Genomic DNA, 19,153 nt, shown 5'->3' with positions numbered 1-19,153 from the left:
TTCTTGAAAAGATAAGTGAATCAGTTTACTTCTGTCAGTGGCACTGCAGAACTGTAAGTTGCCTTACTGATACACTTGTAATTTTAGTAATACAGATTTTTTTTCTTAAATGCTCCACCTTTCAAACATACCATCAATTGGAGATTCACACTGGGATGACTTTTTTTTTTCCATGAGTCTGTATTGCAGTTCTAGTTTGCACCACTTGATGTCAGTGGTATTTTCATAACACTGTATCCACATCCTGGGTTTTTTAATTTGCCGTGTCCTCCTTTGCAGCTGCAGCTTCTAGAAGCCAGTCTGTAAAGCCTACTGATTTCTGAAAAAACTGTATGTATTAAAATGAGCCTTTGATTTTTGTGAGCCTGCAAAAACAAAATTTTTATCCTGATTCAAATAATAATAAAAGACAGTATCTTAATCCTTTAGTGACTGCATATGTTTGTGCCAAGTATTCTGAAAGTTTAGTGTGGAGAAGATGTAAGGCTGCTTTGAGTGCTTGATAGTGAAAGATAATAACATGACTAATGAAAAAGTCTTAAGATAATCAAATCGTGTTATCCTGGGCATCCAAGCAGCTGTTTTTGCTTACATCTTGTCCTTTTAGTAATTGCAGTAGGTTTTGCTGTTGAAAGGTGAACTCTACCTGAAACCTTAGGCAAGTCTCCAGGGATGGATTGTTTTGTTGTTTTGGTTTTTTTTTTTTTTTTTTTGTTTTTTTTGGCTTGTGGTCACTCTTTATTCCTTACCTGTCTTTCTACAAGAATAAGTCAAAGAATTCCTGATGGACGAAAGACTCAACATGAGCCAGCAGTGCACTCTGGCAGCTCAGAAAGCAAATGGGATCCTGGGCTCCATCAGGAGAGGGGTGGTCAGCAGGGATAGGGAGGTGATTGTCCCTCTCTACTTGGCTCTTTTGCGCCCCATCTGGAGTACTGTGTCCAGGTGTGGAGCCCTCATTGTAAAAAAGACATGGAGATTTTGGAAAGGGTCCAGAGGAGGGCCACGAAGATGATCAGGGGGCTGGAGCACCTCCCCTATGAGGACAGGCTGAGGGAGTTGGGCTTGTTCAGCCTAGAGAAGAGAAGGTTACGGGGTGACCTCATTGCAGCCTTTCAGTACCTGAAGGGAACTTACTCCCAGGAGGGGAGTAAACTCTTCGAAAGGGCTGACAATAGCAGGACTAGGGGAAATGGTTTTAAGTTGAAAGAGGGAAGATTTAGGTTGGATGTTAGGGGGAAGTTCTTCACTAGGAGAGTGGTTAGGCCCTGGAACAAGCTGCCCAGGGAGGCTGTGGATGCCCCGTCCTTGGAGGTGTTCAAGGTTGGACGGGGCCCTGGGCAACCTGATCTAGTAAATGTGTATGTTTGGTGGCCCTGCTAGGCAGGGGGGTTGGAACTACATGATCCTTGAGGTCCCTTCAAACCCGGGTCATTCTGTGATTCTGTGAATTCTAGTCCACTGGAGGTGGAGAAAAAAGTACCGTTAATAGTTCTGACATGTGAATTTGACCATTTTTGTATTTGGGCTGTTGAAGATAAGAGGGGTGATTTTGCTCAGTATTTGCCAGTGGTAAATGTAGCAAAATTAGGTACTTGTGAACAGGATGAGTTTGGCAGTGTAATCCTGAAGGATTGTTTAATGGTGGGTACTTGAATAAAAAAACTAGACTGGTGTCTGTGCGAGGAGTTGAAAGGTTCAGACTGACTGAGATCCTTAAGGTTTCATGCTAAAAAGAAAAATTGGTGATATTGGTGAAAACTAAAATCTCAGTAATTACTGGTATTTCTTCACCAGTGCAAAAGTAAGGATAAATTTTATAGGGCAAGTGCCAAAGAATATGGATATCAGTGTAATTATACTGTTGGTGCTGGGTTTCAGTTCAGCCTAACATAATGAATGATGCAGCACTCTGCTATAAGTCTTCTCGTGTTGTAAACAAACTCAGAAATTTGGAAACTACGTTGAATGTCATATGAATCTCATTTCAGAATAAAGATAGATTTTCTACTTTATGTCACTCTTCATCAGGTTTGTCACATTTGGCAAGGCAGCAGCTCAGTTCAGACCATGAGCTTTGGGGCTTTAAGGCCTAAATATATTGCTGATTAAGCTGACTCGAGCTTTTATTGCAGTCGTGAAACCTTTCAGATTATCTTCTGCTTCATTCTTGAAGATTTTAGTGTCTTCCATTTAGTGACAGGATTTCTGTAAGATCAGAGTAGTTTTATGCCTTACATGTAAATAAGGAGGCAGTAATAGTAGAATAACATTTCTAGAAGCTAGCAGATATTAGGATTAATTCCTAATTGTTAAAGGACTCGACAGTCATCTTTCAGACATGATTCAGAGCAACACTGACTTCATTTTTAAAAAGATTGTTAAAAAATAGCCTCTTACATTAAGAATGTAATTATAAACCTGTTATCCTGAATTGTATTTTTCTCCTATGAAAACTAAACAGGTTCTATTAGCAACAACTTTCAGCTGTGTCACACTTAATCAACAATGCTTCTGTCTGTGTAGTAACTTGTGGGTATTTTGCCAAAGCTAATGCCTAACTGAATTTTTCTTAGTGTACAACAGTGCTGTAGTATATTTTCCTAGTGAGAGAGTTCTTGAAATTTCGTACATGTTTGGAATTAGGTTTAGGCTGCTAAGTTCCCTTGAGAACATTTATTTCATTGTTCTCCAGAACTTTCTGTTATATGATGTTTTTCTGAGAGGTCTCTGTTTTCAGGGAAATATTTGTTTTTCACCAAGACCCCATTCTGTTACATGTGGAGAACTTTGCATTGCTTTTTAAAATCTATTTTCATGATTATTCCCTCGTTCCATGTTGGGATTCTAATTAAAGGTAGCTTGAAAAAAAGAGTACCGTGAAGATGACGTTTGCTTGATTTGAACTGTGTTCTTGTTTGAAGATTAAGCAGCTTATTTGTAACTTTAAAAACATGTAAGTTATGGTGAATTTATGGCTAGTATCAAACTTAATCAGTAAAAGCAAAGTTGTTAGCCTTAGTCCGGCTAAAAGCCCTCAGATGGTTTTTAGAAGTTAAAATAGAGTAGAGAAATACATCTTGGCTTTTTTTCATCTTGAAGTTGTAGTCCATCTTAAACACTTCATTCTGCTTCTGTTAAGCTATTTTCTGACATCTAAAATGGGTAACTCTTAAGCAGACCCTCTGCAGTGCTGGTAGTTTTGTCTTCCCTCACATTCTGTAATGTCCATTGCTCTGCATTGTGTCTGCTTGCATTGCATCTGTAGTGACGAAAAACCTGAGAAATGGTCCTGTGAAGAAACACAGATAATGAGGAAAATGAATGGGGGAAGATGTTGTAGCAAGAGCCTTTTAAAAGGCCAAAGTTTCTGCATGAGATCTCCTTGATTGTAGTCATTGAAGATATAAGCTACTGTCAGAAGCAGCTGAGAATGTGCAGCGAACATGTTTAAGACATCATCCTCACCTCCATACAAGTATTTCAGATGTGTGTAATATTACGCGAGGGCTGCTCTGAAAGTAATACCTCCTATTTTATTATGTTGACCCACAGTGTCAGGGGGCAGATGGTGGTACAGCAGGAGAGGTTGAACCTTCCCACCAGTATTCCATTACATGTTGCTGCTGTGTGACAGATGGCAGCAGAGGGGCAGTCTGACACAGTGGTGTCTGACTTGGAAGTACCGATGAAGCAAAAGATGTGTCACTGAATTCCTCCATGTGGGGATAAAACAGCGCCCACTGATATTCATCCATCCATACTTGGTGGACATTTGTACAGATCAAACAGTGGTATGGACGCAGCGAGTCATGGTATGTTTCAGCAGTGACTGTGCACAGCTGTCACGCCATAAAATGAGAACTGTCTCAGCCAGCTCATCCCCGTGAGTCAGCGGGTTACAACAAGGGAGCTGTGTACAGAGCTGAATATCAGTCTCAGCACATTGTAGGCAGTGGTGGCACATTGGAATATCACAAAGTCTGCAGCAGGTGGGTCCCATGGCAGCTCATAGGGGAACAGAAGGAACAAGTCAGGATCTACTACACCAATACGAGGCTGAAGATGACTGTTTCCTGCATTGCATCATTTCTTGGTGATGGGATGTGGTGTCACCATTGTGGGCCTGAGTCAAAACGGCAGTCCATGGAGTGAGTTTCCCATCAAAAAGAATGCTCAAGATGCAGCCCTCAGCAGGTGAAGTAATGCATGCTGTTGTTTGGGATAACAAAGGGCTTATCCTTCTGGACTTCATGGAACTGGAACAAACCATCAGCACTGAACACTAAATTGCAACACTGACTAAGCTGAAGGCCAGAACATCCAGAGTCACGTCAGGAAATAGACAGCCTTTGTTCTGCAACACAGTAACACCAGGCCCTAAAGCAGTTTCAGGACCACAGAGCACATTGTCAGTTCTGGCTGGACTGCCCTACAACACCCGCAGTATAGTCCAAATTTGTCCCTTTTTGACTTCAATCTGTTGAGGCCAATGAACAGTGGAGGCAACATTTTCTTACCAACAGCACAGTGACAGCAGCTGAAAAGAGGTGGATCGTATCCACTAGTATAGATTTTCAGGCTCTTGTTTATTGCTGGCGAAAATGCACAGCTAATGTTGGTGACTTTTGAAGATACTGTTTTATAGCTGAGATTTGCTGTCAAATAGTGTTATTGTACATTACTTTTTGGAGCAACCTATATATTGTTATTCATAACGTGCACAGTCTGAGATCCACAGGCAATAATGTATGTATAAGTATGAGTGAAATTCATGGATAGTAGCTGTATTTAACCATCAAAGTGTTGTTAATATAAGTATTTACTGCTTTGGGGAAAGTTTTCTGGGCTGCAGGTGTTTTTAGTCTGAAATCTGTAAGACTTTAAGATCAGTCTTCAAAATTGCTGGAGTGCATCTCAAGGTGTTTGTGGAGTCACAGTTGTGAGGTTAATGGTATTGCTTACCTCTGTCTGTGTTTTTAAGCTGAAACACACATTAACTAATAAAGGAAGTGGTATTTTCTCCTGAAATCCTTTTGTGTAGGGATATGGAGATCAGTCTCTTTTCCAAACCTTACAGTTATGTACTGCCTGGGTGTGTCTCATTTTGATACTTGAGCAAATGCTTGTGTGGTTTCATTCTGCTTCCTGCAGTTCTTCCTCTGGGATGAATAACAAGCAGGCATATAGTAGGCCTTTGTAATCACTGTATCAGTTGAGACAGTATTAGCATACAAAAACTGAATTTATGCAAAATCTGATTTCTGTGGTATTACTAAAGTCATAAAAGAAATAGATATTAACATATTTTCTTGAATTCTTTTATTTTTTTCCCAGTAGTGACATGAGTTCTGCTTTGTATAAAGTATTTTTTTCCCTCTTTGTCATTTCAGATTTGTCCAATATGTGCAGCATTACCTGGAGGGGATCCTAATCACGTCACAGATGACTTTGCAGCTCATCTTACACTGGAACACAGAGCTCCTAGAGATTTAATATCCTTTCCTAAGATGTTGCAGTCTAGATTTCTTCATTGAGTAGTCATGATTACTTGTTTTGGTTTTAGTATTCAGATACCTATACCTCTCATTTCCCTGCAGCTTGAGTTGCTAGAAGACAGTTTTCCAGACTTAAAGGTTATTCTTCTGGTTTTAAAAACAATATTCAAATTATGAATGAACTGCATGTGTGTTTGACAGTGCTTTTTACCCTAGCAGCAGAAACGTTTAAGGAATGTTGACACCAAAGTGTTTACTACTGGCACTCCGGTTTATCCTGCCTTATTGTTAGCTTCAAGGCCTTTTTCATGTATCTGTTGAGTAGTAATTATTTGTGACACAGTGACAGTGATCTGAGGATGGTTTGAGCTTAGCTGTTTTTTGATAAATGTTTATAAGCTTGTGTACCTGCTTCAGAAGGCTTCAATACTATTGCCTACTGACATTTCTGTAATGTCTAGGAAAGCTTTCAGATAACATGGGAAACAAAGGGCTGTCTTTCAGTTATCTTAGCTGCAGATTATGCAGATTATGTACATTTGGTGGCTGAAGAACTGAAACTTGCTTTTTATTCTTATTAAAGGGGTAACTTTCTAGGGCTAGTTGATTCATATTTTTTTTTAATTAAATGGCCTGCAGCTTATGTACAGTACCTACAGTAAATTATCTCTGAATTTTTTCTGTGCCATCTCATTAAACAAATAAGCATGCCACTCTGGCAACATCTTTTTTTGTTTGTTTGAAATATTTTAAAGTGAGGAAAAAAAAAAAAAAAAAAGCAGAAGGATTTTATGGAAATGACTGCATTTCACTTATGATTGTGTTTGATTACCTTTCAGCTTGTTAGTGTTCATCATGGTTTAGAGTCAGGATCAATGTAAAGGAGTTAGAGTGTTTGCTGTTTCTGTAAAGGAGTAATTCAAAGCACACTGCAGAGCTGCAGAAGAGCAACCATCCCTAGTTTTGTGGATAGAAGCAGGACTGTCAGTGGTCAGAAGGAGCCAGTGTGGAGTGTGGTAGCTCTGGCCAAGCAAGAGGATCTAAGCTAAAATCTTAGTAACAATAAAATTCAAAGTACACTATTTCATTTTCAAGAGTTAATTGTACCACTGATTTTCAAAATGAAGCGAATTCTGGACTGTTTTGGAAATGTGTATTAACTTTCTGACAAAAATATTCTTTAAATAATTTTTTGCTGTAGTTTGAGAGCTTATAAAAAAAAAATATGACTTGAAACTTGAGATGGCAAGGCAGGGGAAATGAGGAAATGACAGACATAATTCATAGAATTTATGGCGTTTGTCTAAAAAAAAAAAAGATGAAGTGAAGGGGTGTGATAAAAGTGCTGAATATTCTAGAAACATGCAAAATTTTAAGATCTGAAGTGCTGAAAATTCTGGTATCAAGTTGCTTGAAGTCTAGAAGTTGAAAGGAATGCAGTAATTGCCATCTACTTCTGGTAGGAATGGCAATAAGACCTTTATTTTTAGTATGTAAGAATGAGGAAGGGGGAATAAAACCTGTGTCTAAGAAGTCTGGCAAGAGGTGTGATAAGTTTTCAGATTATTTGGTAGAAAACATGGATTTAAAAAAAAACAAATCAGTCTTGATGTTTCTTAGATATAGTAAAAAGCCAAAGAATGTGAGGAGTTTACTGTACACAGCTCTGCTTGTATTGAGTGCATGCCTGCATGTCCAGCTTGCATTATAACTACAGCACATCTCAGCTATGCTCTAGAAGTTGAAGCTTTCATTTAGGAACAGTGTACTCTGGAGTATTTTACGCAGCAAGTATTCTAGTCATTTAATAACCAATACCAAGTAGTTCTGTTTTCTTAACTTGTTCATTATGATGAATCCAGTGGTGTTCGGCATGTACGTCGAATGTTTCACCCAGGTCGGGGATTGGGGGGCCCTCGTGCACGTAGATCAAACGTGCACTTTACTAGCAGTTCCCCTGGAGGGCTTTCATCTTCTCAGAGTTCATATTCTCCAAGCAATAGAGAAGCCATGGATCCTATAGCTGGTAAGAGCTGTACCTGCGGATTTTACCCTCCATATGCAAAGGGAGCAAAATCCAGTGTGATAGTGCTTGCTTTGCTTTTTGTTGTGCTGAAACTGCAATCATGATATGTGCAAGTGTGAGTGGCTGTGTGTTGATGAACAGTTTTCAGTGGTCTTCTGAATCTGAAGTCACTGCTCTGATAGATGGTTCTTTTAATTCTAGAGTGCAAGCTGTATTCCTAAAACTTTTATTTACATGTGGTGTTTACTTTAACTGTGATTGTGTCCAGCTTCTATTAACTACTTTAGTCTATATCATCCTGATTTGTTGTGAGTATGAAGGTGTTTATGGACAAGATTTTCTGTCTCAATTTGTTTTTGTACAAGCTGTGTACTCTGAAGGTGAAATTACATGAATATTATAAACAGACATTGAAAACACATTTGAATTGCATTCAGGCTTTACAAAAAGCAGACTTTTGACCATGCCTGTGTCAAGGAAACATCAGAACTGTCATAATCTACCTTCAGATGTTGAGTAAGCATAAATGTGTTAACTGGAACTTCCTGCTTCAAGATTATGACATTTTCAGAGGTAGCCATCCAGATTAATTAACCATTACACCTGAAAGGGGAGATGTGTCTGCTTAAATGTAATCTCCTGGCCTACATTCTACTGGTTCTAGTAGTCTCCTGGCTCTCTGGGACCTGAAAGAGCATCCTGGCAAAAGATGGAAAGTTGAATGAGATCATGCTCAGAGAGTGGTGATCAATGTCCTTTACTCTGGCTATATCCTATCACACATGAGATCACTCGGGGATCAATACTGAACCCTGTGCTATTCAGCTTTCATAAATCATCTGCATAATGGGATAGAAGGCACTCTCAACATGTTTGCTGAAATACCAGGATGGGTCTTGAGATGGACGATGTCCTGCATCTAGGATGCCATGACCATGACCAAAGAGCCCGATACAGTCTTGCATCTGCATGGCTGGGAGTAGCCCTGCTGAGAGAGTCCTGGCGGGCACAAAACTGAATCAGTGAATGTGGGCACCACTGCAGCAAGAATGGCAAACTGAATCCTGAGCAGCATTTGCCAGGACATTAGTAGCAGAGAGACAGATGCGATCATCTCACTTAGGACTTGCCAGGTCTTACCTGGAATACTCTTGCGCACTCCTGGTTTCCACAGCTCAAAAAGAGAGGATCCAAAGGAAGGCTGTGAAGATGATCAGAGTGCTGGAAAAATTGTTGTATGAGGAAAGACTGAAGTAGCTAGGTCTTTGGTCCCCAGAGGAGGGAGGGCTCAGAGCACATCATCACAGTATTCCAGTACTCGAGGGACAGCTACAAAGAAGACAGAGGCTCTCTTCTCAAGGAGCCATGTGGAAGAACAGGGGCCAGCAAGAACAGGATGCACCAGGGGAGTTTTAATCTTGATATAAGAAAAAAATAAATTTTTGCAGAGGGAGCCATCAGTCACTGGGACAGGCTCTTCAGGGATGTGTCTGAATCTATTTTCAAGATGGTAGGGGATAGGGTGCTACGTAATCTTATCTAGACTCCCTTTTCCCATGAAAAGTTGGATGTTATCGTTGAGGTCCCTTTCATTCTGGACCGTTATATGATTTTGTGAGGTCCCTGAAGGATCTGAGAAGAACTAGAGTTCATCCAAGAAGGGGGGATGTTTGTATATCATTACTCTGTGATCTTGGAATGCAAGACCTCTTGGAGTGTATATTGCTGTGAAAGTAATGCAGCCCACTTATTTAATGAAACTGTGACAAATAAAGAGCATGATAACACTATTTAACAGAACAAAATTTCAGCTACAAAGCATATTTTTTTTTCAGCATAGTCACCACTGATAGCTATGCATTTCAATAATAAGCAAGAGCCTGCATGCTGTGCTCATTAAAAATCTACACCAGTGGATATGATCCAGTGTTTCTCAGCTTCTGTCACAGTGCTGTTGGTAAGAAAATGTTGCCTCCACAGTCAGTCTCTCATTGGCCTTAACAGATGGAAGTCAAAGAGGGACAAATTTGGACTGTACTGTGGGTGTTGTAGGGCAATCCAGCCGAGATTCGAAATGTGCTCTGTGGCCTTGGAAGTGCTTTTGTGCCTGGCGGTACTGTGTTGCAGAACAAAGGCTGTCTATTCTCTGATGTGACTCTGGATATTCTGGCCTTCAGCTTAGTCAGTGTTGCAATTTAGTGTTCAGAGCTGATGGTTTGTTCCAGTTCCAGGAAGTCCAGAAGAATCACAGAATCTCAAAATCTCAGGGGTTGGAAGGAACCTCCAGAGATAGAGTCCAGAGCAGGTTCCCTACACCAGGTCACACAGGTGGGCGTCCAGGTGGGTGTTGACTATCTCCTGAAGAAGAGACTCCACAATCCCCTGGGCAGCCTATTCCAATGCTCCATTGCCCTCACTGTAAACAAGTTTTTGCACACATTTGTACAGAGCTTCCTATGCTCCAGTTTCTGGCTGTTTCCCCTTGTCCTGTGGCTGAAAAGAGTCTGGTCTCTCCGCTTTGCCCCCAACACCTCAGATATTTATAGACCTGGATCAGATCCTCGCTCAGCCTTCTTTTCTCAAGGCTAAACACATGCAGTTCACGTAGCCTTTCTTCACAGGGGAGATGCTCCGGGCCCTCCACCATCTTTGTGGCCCTCCACTGGACTCTTTCCAAGAGAAAGTGTCAGTTCATGTCAGTGGGTGCTGTTTTTTCCCATGTGGAAGAATTCAGTGACACACCTTTTGCTTCAGCCACACTTCTATGTCAGACACCATTGTGTCACACTGCCCCTCTGCTGTCATCTGTCATCCAGAACAAAACTTAATGGAATACAGCTGGGCAGGTTCAACCTCTGCTGCCAACATCTGCCCTCTGACATTGTGGAGTGACAGAATAGGAGGCATTACTTTTGGGGCAGCCCTCGTAGCTCAGTCCAGATAAATGTGGAGTGTCTGCTGATGCTTGTCAGTAACCTCAGCAGGATGAAATGATATTATTCTGAACTTTTTCCAGTCAACACCGTGTTTTTGCTTTCAAGGTTCAGTTGTTTGCTGGGTCATCATCGCTTACCAAGCCTTTATCTCAAGCTCTCATCTTCCAAGTATTGCTAGCTATTAAACATGCTTATTTTAAAGTGAGAATAAATTGATCTATTTATTGTCTGATAGTTTGATATGTCTTCTTTTTTCAGTGAAATGATGAGCAGAGAAGATGACTAGAAGTTTTCTGTTTGAAAATAATGAAACTTAGAGCATCTGCCACATTCTCACATTTTCTTTTTGTGACACTAATAGAAACAAAAATGAAAAGCAAAACTTGGCCATCTTCAGGTTCTGACATAGAAAACAACTGCATTTTTTCTGTAGTCCTCCCATGAAGGACTTATTTAAGAGCATTATTGTTTTATTAGTATTTATTTATGGAAGGAAAGCTGTTATGGGTTTACACACCAATGATAACCCTGTAGCATGGAGAAAGTGACAGTATTGCCCCTCGCCCGTCCTGTGCCCTTACGTCAGTTATAGCAAAGAAACACCTGAGAGATTCTGCGGTGACCCTCCACCCTGAGTGGTAAATTACTGCTGGTTTCAATCTGAGAGTAATCTGTGGGTATTTGCTACAAACATCCCACCACTGAAGGGAAGACTTACAGTTGTACTCCTTAATTGCTGGGCCTTCCCTGCACTTTGGGAGAAGTAGGCAGTGGCTTTGTGAGGCAGATCTTGAATAAGCTTTCATAACAAAGTAATTTTTACTAAATGGTGTAAGTGATGGCATGGTATTTCTTTTGCAGAGCGCATCTTCCCTCTGGGTTGTTGGGATGGTAAAATCTGTGTTTTAGGGGCATGTTTGTTGAGAAGAAAAGCCAAAATGAAGTATTTTCCCAGTCAGTTGCTGTGTTGTGATGTGAAGCTTCAGAAGACAAAATTTCTCAGGCATTCTGTGTAGATTGGCTCTCCTGTTTAACAAATCCACATCTTCCATATCTTCCTTGTGCTTTGAAACACTGAATGCTGAGACTTTCTAGGAGAGTTTCATGAGCTTTCTGACATAATTTGTACTTTGTTTCCATTGATTGAAAAAGAAAAGAATTGATGCCCTGGAACTCAGGGTGTATTCATTCTGTTGTGTAATACTCACTTAAGATATTTCATCACAGAAACTTTTCTCTTCTCTGGCAGAGCTTTTATCTCAGTTATCAGGCGTGAGGCGTTCTGCAGGAGGACAGATCAATTCCTCTAGCCCTTCTGCTTCTCAGTTACAGCAGCTGCAGATGCAACTGCAGTTGGAACGACAACATGCACAAGCAGCGAGACAACAACTGGAGACTGCACGCAATGCAACTAGACGCACCAACACGATCAATGTCAACGCCACTATTACACAATCTGCAACAACAACCAACACATCTAACACGGAAAACAGTCAGCAGACTATCCAGAATTCCCAGTTTCTTCTTACAAGGTGACTTGTTCTGTCTACTTACTTCAGTGTCTCTCTCTTACCATTTCACTCTTTCTTGGTCCTGCTGGAGTCAGAGTACAGTGAAACTATTACAGTGGAACTCTGTGATTGTAAGAAACATGCTTGGGGGTTTTCCACTTGTTTTTATTTGCAATTGGGTGTTTGTGTTTGAAGGTGTCAAATTGTCATTAGAACTTGTGTAATGGGCATTTCTACTAGTAATTTGATATCCAAGAGGAGCAGTTCGTAGGTGACGTGGAGGTAATTACTCTGCTGTTGGAAAGCCAACTTTGGGAGCTGGCTGCCAAAGTGTCCTTTATTGCCCTAAAAGTTGCAGAAAGGAGAGACAGTCTCAAAGCTGCATTGTGTATTTTCTTTCTGCACCTGGGAATGTATTTAAGAGGTGAATGTATTTAAGCAGTTAGGTGTGAGTATGGATTTCTGCAGGCCTTAAAAAGAAGGCTAGTTTTAAGTTCTGGCTCCTTAAGCTACCCCAGATAGGGGACTTCTGCCAGATCCCTCATCAAATTGCTTAACGTAGTCTGCTTTGTTTGGACGGTGAATATTGTATTGTTGGGTGGGAATCCATAGGTAGCACACACAGAGTGATGTATTCTGTAAACCTAGGAGTTGACCTGGCCCCTAACAGCTATGTAGGAAATGCCATCAACCCTCCCTAAAAGACTCCCTTAAGTAGCAGGGACCCTTGTGTGTAGTTTTGTATTTCCCTTCATCTTCAGGCTGCGTTCTGGTGAAGGCTGTTGTAGTGACGGGGCAGGGGGTTGTTTGCCAGAGTTGTGCAGAGCTGTGCGTGTAGGGAAGGCCAGCAGTGGTGTCCTGAGGGATGGGGTTCTGAGGCCCTACAGCACGTGTCGAAGTGCTGTCAGAGGAGCGGGCTCTCACCGACTGCCTGTCTCCTTTTCCTGCTGCCATACAGGTTGAATGATCCGAAGATGTCAGAAGCAGAGCGTCAGTCAATGGAAAGCGAGCGGGCGGACCGCAGCCTGTTTGTTCAAGAGCTTCTACTGTCCACTTTGATGCAAGAAGAAAGTTCCTCCTCAGATGAGGATGAGAGGGGGGAGATTGCCGATTTTGGTGCTATGGGCTGTGTAGATATTATGCCTCTAGATGTTGCTTTAGAAAACCTAAATTTAAAAGAGAGTAATAAAGGAAACGAGCCTCCTCCACCTCCTCTTTGATGACATCCCACTTTGCAGACAATGTCCTCTGTGCTGTATTTGCCAATGAAAGTGGACAACAACTATCTTGGGTTTGTTTTGGTGATTGTAATTTCAGGTCTGTCACTCTTGTTACGTTGTGTACATTAAAAAGAAAGAGAGAAAAGATATATATGATAATCATTTCCACTTAACTAATTTTTACTTCTAGCAGGTAAATGTAGGTTGCGGTGCGGAGCAAAAGGCTCTGTGTCCTGTACCTTGACATGCAAAAGGCTCTCCTAATACTCCACATTCAAACTGAAGAGGAAAAAAAAACAACACAAAAATGAAAAATCTCTAATGAAGCTGCTGTGTGTATTTATGAATATTAATGAATAAAAAATGCTTGGATGGTTTACCTTAACTACTGCATGACGTTTTTTGCAGCGTGCATGAGTTTTAGTGACCTTGTCATTTAAAGATTTTAAATACAAGGAAGTAAAACTATAAAACCCAAAGCTGTCCCATCATTCAGAGGTTACCCAACGAAAAGGTTAAGCGCGGTCCGCAGCCGCAAAGTAGCTTTTGAATAATACCCGACCGAATGGCATCTGACGTGCTGCTCCCGCACAGGTTGGAAGCTGCAGTGGGTCGTATTGATGTGAGCAGGGTGTGGCGTTTGCTGTGCTGTCATCACTTTGTTGCCCTGTTGGCCATCAGGGCAGCGTGGAGCTGAACTGCATTGTTATGCGTCCATAGGAGGCACAACAATAAGGGCCACTGCTGGAAGCTACTGCAGAGGGCTTTGTGTGCCCCAAAATCAAACGGTGTTTGCTTTTTGTTTAAAGTTTGTTTTTTTGTGGTTGTTAATTTCCTTATTGTTAAACATGTTTTGTTCAGGTGTAGATGATTCATATATTCACTGTGTTTTTGGAGGAAAAAAAAAAGAAAAAAGGAAAAAAAAGGTTAACCTGGATCATGTTGTCTTAGTTTAAAAAGCCTTTCACAGCCTGGCTCATGTTTTGAGTTATTTATGTATTTGCTTCATAGTTTGCAGAGACCTGGTAGTATCAGGAGAGCTTGAAGGTTTGGATCCCCAGATAGTCCCCGTATTGCAAAGAAATTATTACTGCTAACTTCAGCACCTTCTATTTATTGTTTCTTTCGGTTACTTTTGCTGGTGTAAGAAAAAAAAAAAAAAACACAAAAAAACCCCAAGTTTTAAAAGCCTTGTAGTGGAGTTGTGCCACCTGTGCGCCTGTACCGCTCGCCTTCCCGGCTTCAACAAAAGGAAGCGCAGTGATGTGTGCACCCACACCTGTAATTGCACCGAGGCAGGGGCAGGAGGAGCGTGTTTGGTATCAGCTTGCTTTCCTGTTTTGTTTTGTTTTGTTTTGTTTGTTTCTCTAAGCGTAAAGTTAGGATCATAAGAACAGAAGTGCACACAGCTTCGGATACTTAAAAAAAAACAACACAAACCAACAATGAAGAAAGCCCAGGCTTATCTCATATTGGTGTCCTCCCAGCCTTCCTCACCTCCCCCTCCCTCTCTGTCTGTCCACCCATCTCTGCAGCGCTGCTCGCATTAGAGTAAACCTACAGACACGAACACCGGGCGGTGTTCCCAGCAGAACTGCGACGTGTGTGCTAACCCCAATCTGCCGCAGCTAAAGAAGCAAACCCCCAACACTGACTTCAACTCACCCTTTTTTTGTTGTTGTTTTTTGTAAATCCTCAAATCCTGGTTGTTCCCCCCTAGAGAAGTACGAGCTTTGCTTCCTTCTAGTCTCTGCAACAGAAACATGTCTCAAGGGAAACTTTACCTGCGGACTCTGGTTATCCCTAAGGTTACCCCGACTTTGTTTTCTTTTTTGATTGATTGTTGAGGATTTTCAAAAGATTTTCGAGCTGTAGTCTTTACAACCACATCTTCTGCACATTACAGTAAGACACGCGGTTCAATAAAGCATTTTCAAGACTGTTGTTGAGTTGATTTTCTTTGTTGATGCAGGTGGTTCTGCTCTGGAATTTTCGGTAGCCATCCTTAATTGTGGCTGCACACAAAGTCAGCTCACATAGAAGTGCTGGGGGTTGGCAGCTCACACACAGTGGCAGATGAAGAAGGCTGCCATCCCAGCCTGCTCGCAGGTAGGTGGATCCAGCTTTGCATCAGAGGAAGACAAACAAGTGTAGAGCAGACTCTCCTCAGTGTGAGCCCTGACTGCATCTCTTCACATTGCCGTCATTTCTGAACTGCACTTAGAGGATGCAAACCAATATCATCCATGCTCAGAAGCAGAGCGTATGGTGACTTGCAGTTAAAGGTATTCTTAGGCATCGCCCATAACCAGTGGGTTAAAAGAAAACAGTCTCAGCCACTCCTCACCATCTCAGGTGTGCTTGGAGTCCAGTGGAGCCCATGTGTGTGCTCACCCATCACTATCATGCATAGACCCCTTATTTCTAGATTGCAGTGAGGTGGATTTGAAGGGTGAGCATTCCAGTGAGTAGAGAACTGGTTGGAAGGCCGCAGCCAGTGTTGAGCTGTAGTCAGTAGCTGTGTCCAGGTGGAGGCTGGTGATGAGTGTCATTCCACAGGGGTCTGTCCTGGGACCAGCACTCTTTGGCATTTATATCACGTGGGATTGAGTGCACCCTCAGCAAGTTTGCTGATGGCTCCATGCTGAGCAATACACTTGACGTGGTAGAAGAGCTGCCATCCGGAGGGACCCAGATGTAGTTAAAAGAGGCCAAGTGCGATGTGCTGCACTTGTGCTGAGGCAGTCCCAGAGATGAACGTGAGCTGGGGGAATTTTTTGGGAGCAGCCCTGCCAGGAAGGACTTGGGATCTGAAGCTTTGACTTGAGCCAGCAGTGTGTGCTTGCGGCCCAGAAGGCATGGGCTGCACCAGCAGAGGGGTGGCAGCAGGGAGAGGGAGGGGACTGTCCCTCTCTGCCCTTATGAGGCCCCACTTGGAGTACTTCATCCAGATCTGGGGCCCCCAATATGGGAAATATGCAGAGCTTCTGGAGATGGCCCAAAGGAGGCCATGAAGATGGTCAGAGAGCTGCAGCACCTCTCCTCTGAATACAGGCTGAGGGAGCTGGGCTTGTTTGTCCTGGAGAAGGTTGTGGGGAGACCTCACTGCAGCCTTCCAGTATTTAAAAAGAGATTAAATAAACATGAAGGAAATTAACTTTTTACATGGGTTTATAGTGACAGGACAAAGGGGAATAGTTTTAAAGTAAAGGAGGTAAGATTCAGATGAGGTGTCAGGGCAGCTTTCAACTCAGAGGGTGGTGAGGTGCTGCCAGAGAGGTGGATGCCCCATCCCTGAAGGTGTTTAAGGCCAAGTTGGATGGGGCCCTGGGCAACCTGACCTAGTACTTGGTACAGCGGTTGACTGCCCTGTCTGCAGCTGGGGGCTGGAACCTGGCAGTCCTTGGGGTCCCTTCTATAAACTGGTGGAACTGCTCACGAAGGTTTTGAGTGAACATGTGCTTCCTTACAGTGCAGCTTTTCCATTACCAACACAGACAGCAGCTGAGATACATGGGCTTATTTGATGGTGCAAGGGGAGCAAGTCAGTGAGCTGTGTCTGATGGCAGTTTGGAAATCCACCATCTTCAAATCAGGACGTGCTCTAAACTCCTGTGACCTGCTTTAAGAGTTTCTTGTTTCAGTTTTCTGTTTTGTTTTGTTTTGTTTTGTTTTAAACCTTTGATACAATGTCAAAGAAATATTTACACAACATGGCGTGACAAACAGAATGAGAACGTGTTTTAGGTTCCCATCCACCTCTTCAACTTTGCCAGTCAAGTGCTGACTGCTTTCACTGACCCCTGGGGGCTGGGCCGTGGGGTTGGTGACATGGGCTGTTTTGGGGATGGTTGAGGTGTTCTGGGGAAGGAGCTGGGCTTCCTTCCTCTCTGCTCTCCCGCTCCGCGAGGCCTTTCCTGTAGACATGGAGTTGTGCTCTAAGCAACTTCTGAACTCGATGCATTAAGTGCATGTCATTGGTGCAGGCATTTCGCGGTGCAGAGGTGCTTTCCTATAGGGGAAGAGGTGAAGGGGGTGCCCTGCTACCTCTCCAGTCCTTTACCATGGCCCATCTGAGCTTTGTTTCATGCAGCTGACTCCAACCCATTTTGTCTTCAAAGGCTGCTGCAAAAAGAGAAATGTAAAGGAAAAGCTGCTGGCTCAGGCTTTCACCAAAGGCCTTACACCTCCAGCCAGCTGCCATGGTCAAGAACACATTATCTAGCATGGCCTTGCAATCACATCTGCCAGTTCCCTCAGCACTTGTAGGGTACAATCCTGTCGGGACCCGTGGTGCAATTTGCTCAGTCCCCTGACCTGATCCTCTTCCAGCAAAGATACATCTTCCTTGCCCCAGCCCTTCAGACTGGCCTCTGGAGCCAAGGATTCCTGAGGGTCAGTCTTGCTTGTAAAGACAGAGGTGAAGAAAGTACCTCACCCTTTTCCCTGTTTTGGCAGGTCCTTCTTCAGCAATGGGCCCATGTTTTCCCCAATGTACCTTCTGTCATAGATGTAGCATGACAAGCTCTTCTTGCCTTCCCTTGCTAGGCTCAGTTCCAAATGGGTTTTAGCCTTCCTAACTCCAGCTCTGGATGCTCTGTGCTCCTCCCATCTTACCTGTCCTTACTTCCACCCTCTGGGCACTTCTTTTTTGGTGTCTGAGCCCAGCCGAGTGGTCCTTGCTTGTCCATGCAGATCTCCTGACATTTCTGCCTGACTTCTCATTCATGGGGATGCAGTGCTCTTAGAGGAGATGATCCTTGATCATTACAGAACTTTCTTGCGCCCCTCATTCCTCCAGGTCTTCAACCCATGTAACTTTACCAAGCAACTGTTTGAAAAGCCAGGTCCTGGGCCATGAGCTTTCGATGTACTCTCCTCCAGGGGATCATGAACTCCACTACATCACAATCACTACAGCCAAGGCTGCCTTTGGCCTTCACATCCCTGCTGTGGTCACACACAGCACCCCTGCTGTCAGCCCAGCCCATGCTGAGGCTCTAACAGCTCTCTGCATCCAGCTCACACTGCCCGAGGCTCAGGAGAGCTGGACTCCACTTTGGGGGTTTGTCTCCTTTTCCCTGCGGCCAGCCCTTCACCCAGTGCCCCTGGTCTCACCAGCGGTCTTTCTCTCTTGCTGCAGCGCAAGGACCAACCTGTTGCTGTTGCAGGAGGTTTCAGGGTCACTGCATGTTCTTCTCAGCCTCAGCATCACACATGATGGGCCCCGTCTCTCTCACTAGCTGTCATCCTCCCTTTTGCAATCAATATTCACTCACATCCAACACTGCCTGCCTGATTTCCCCTCCTCAACACTCCCACCCCAAAGAGCAAGGCTGTTTATTAATGCAGAAGGGAAGGATAATTGTTCCCATCTGTAGCAGCAGAGAGGTTTTTGTTGGTTTTTTTTTTTTTCATGCTTTGTTACCTCTAGAGCTAAACTTCCATCAGCAAGACAAAGTCCTGTTACATCACCAGGTCAGCCTTGGTCTTCCCAGAAGCAAAGCATGCAGGTAGTTTGTTCTGCAGTGGCTGACTATAAGTGCTCTTCAAAGGCAAAGGTCACATTATCCGCACTCTTCCCGCTCTGCTGAGGTCTGTGCTAAGCACTGACTGAGTATAAAGGTTGCTACCAGCACCCGTCATCGCTTACTGCAAACAGCACTTCAGGCTCCAACCGGTAACTTGATCATGAACTGTGTGCTGGCCTCAGTTTCAGTAACTCAGTACCAAAGAAAGGCAAAACAAGCACTTTTATTTTATATAAGCCTTTATTTACAACTTGTTTAACAACTGTACACTCTTCTGTAACCTTGGAAGCATTAGCATATTTGACTGGGAAAAAATATTAAACCTTTTGATTCTAATGACCATTACCGGGTATTTTTTTTTTTCTTTGTTCTATGTACAGATATGTATATTAATACTGCTACCATGACAATCTGGTAGTTACACAACTCAT

The 19,153-nt window shown here is 42.9% G+C and overlaps 1 protein-coding gene across 2 annotated transcripts in view; it reads left to right on the top strand.

Moving 5' to 3' along the window:
• Nucleotides 1-13,576, top strand: part of KCMF1 (potassium channel modulatory factor 1) — a 51,931-nt gene extending 38,355 nt beyond the window's left edge. The window contains exons 4-7 of one of the 2 annotated variants that reach the window (XM_015849529.3): nt 5,394-5,495; nt 7,347-7,524; nt 11,710-11,992; nt 12,930-13,576. In XM_015849529.3, coding sequence (XP_015705015.1) covers nt 5,394-5,495; nt 7,347-7,524; nt 11,710-11,992; nt 12,930-13,191 — 825 coding nt within the window. In that variant the 3' untranslated portion in view covers nt 13,192-13,576. Of the gene's footprint in view, nt 1-5,393; nt 5,496-7,346; nt 7,525-9,749; nt 9,865-11,709; nt 11,993-12,929 lie in introns of those variants that run through there. The other variant, XM_085528275.1, reaches the window with a different exon arrangement.
• Nucleotides 13,577-19,153: the final 5,577 nt, after the last annotated feature.

The sequence above is a fragment of the Coturnix japonica genome, chromosome Z (genome assembly GCF_054131305.1).
Source record: "Coturnix japonica strain WE chromosome Z, WE-NBRP24, whole genome shotgun sequence".
Lineage (NCBI taxonomy): Eukaryota > Metazoa > Chordata > Aves > Galliformes > Phasianidae > Coturnix > Coturnix japonica.
This window is presented reverse-complemented; position numbering and strand designations above follow the sequence as displayed.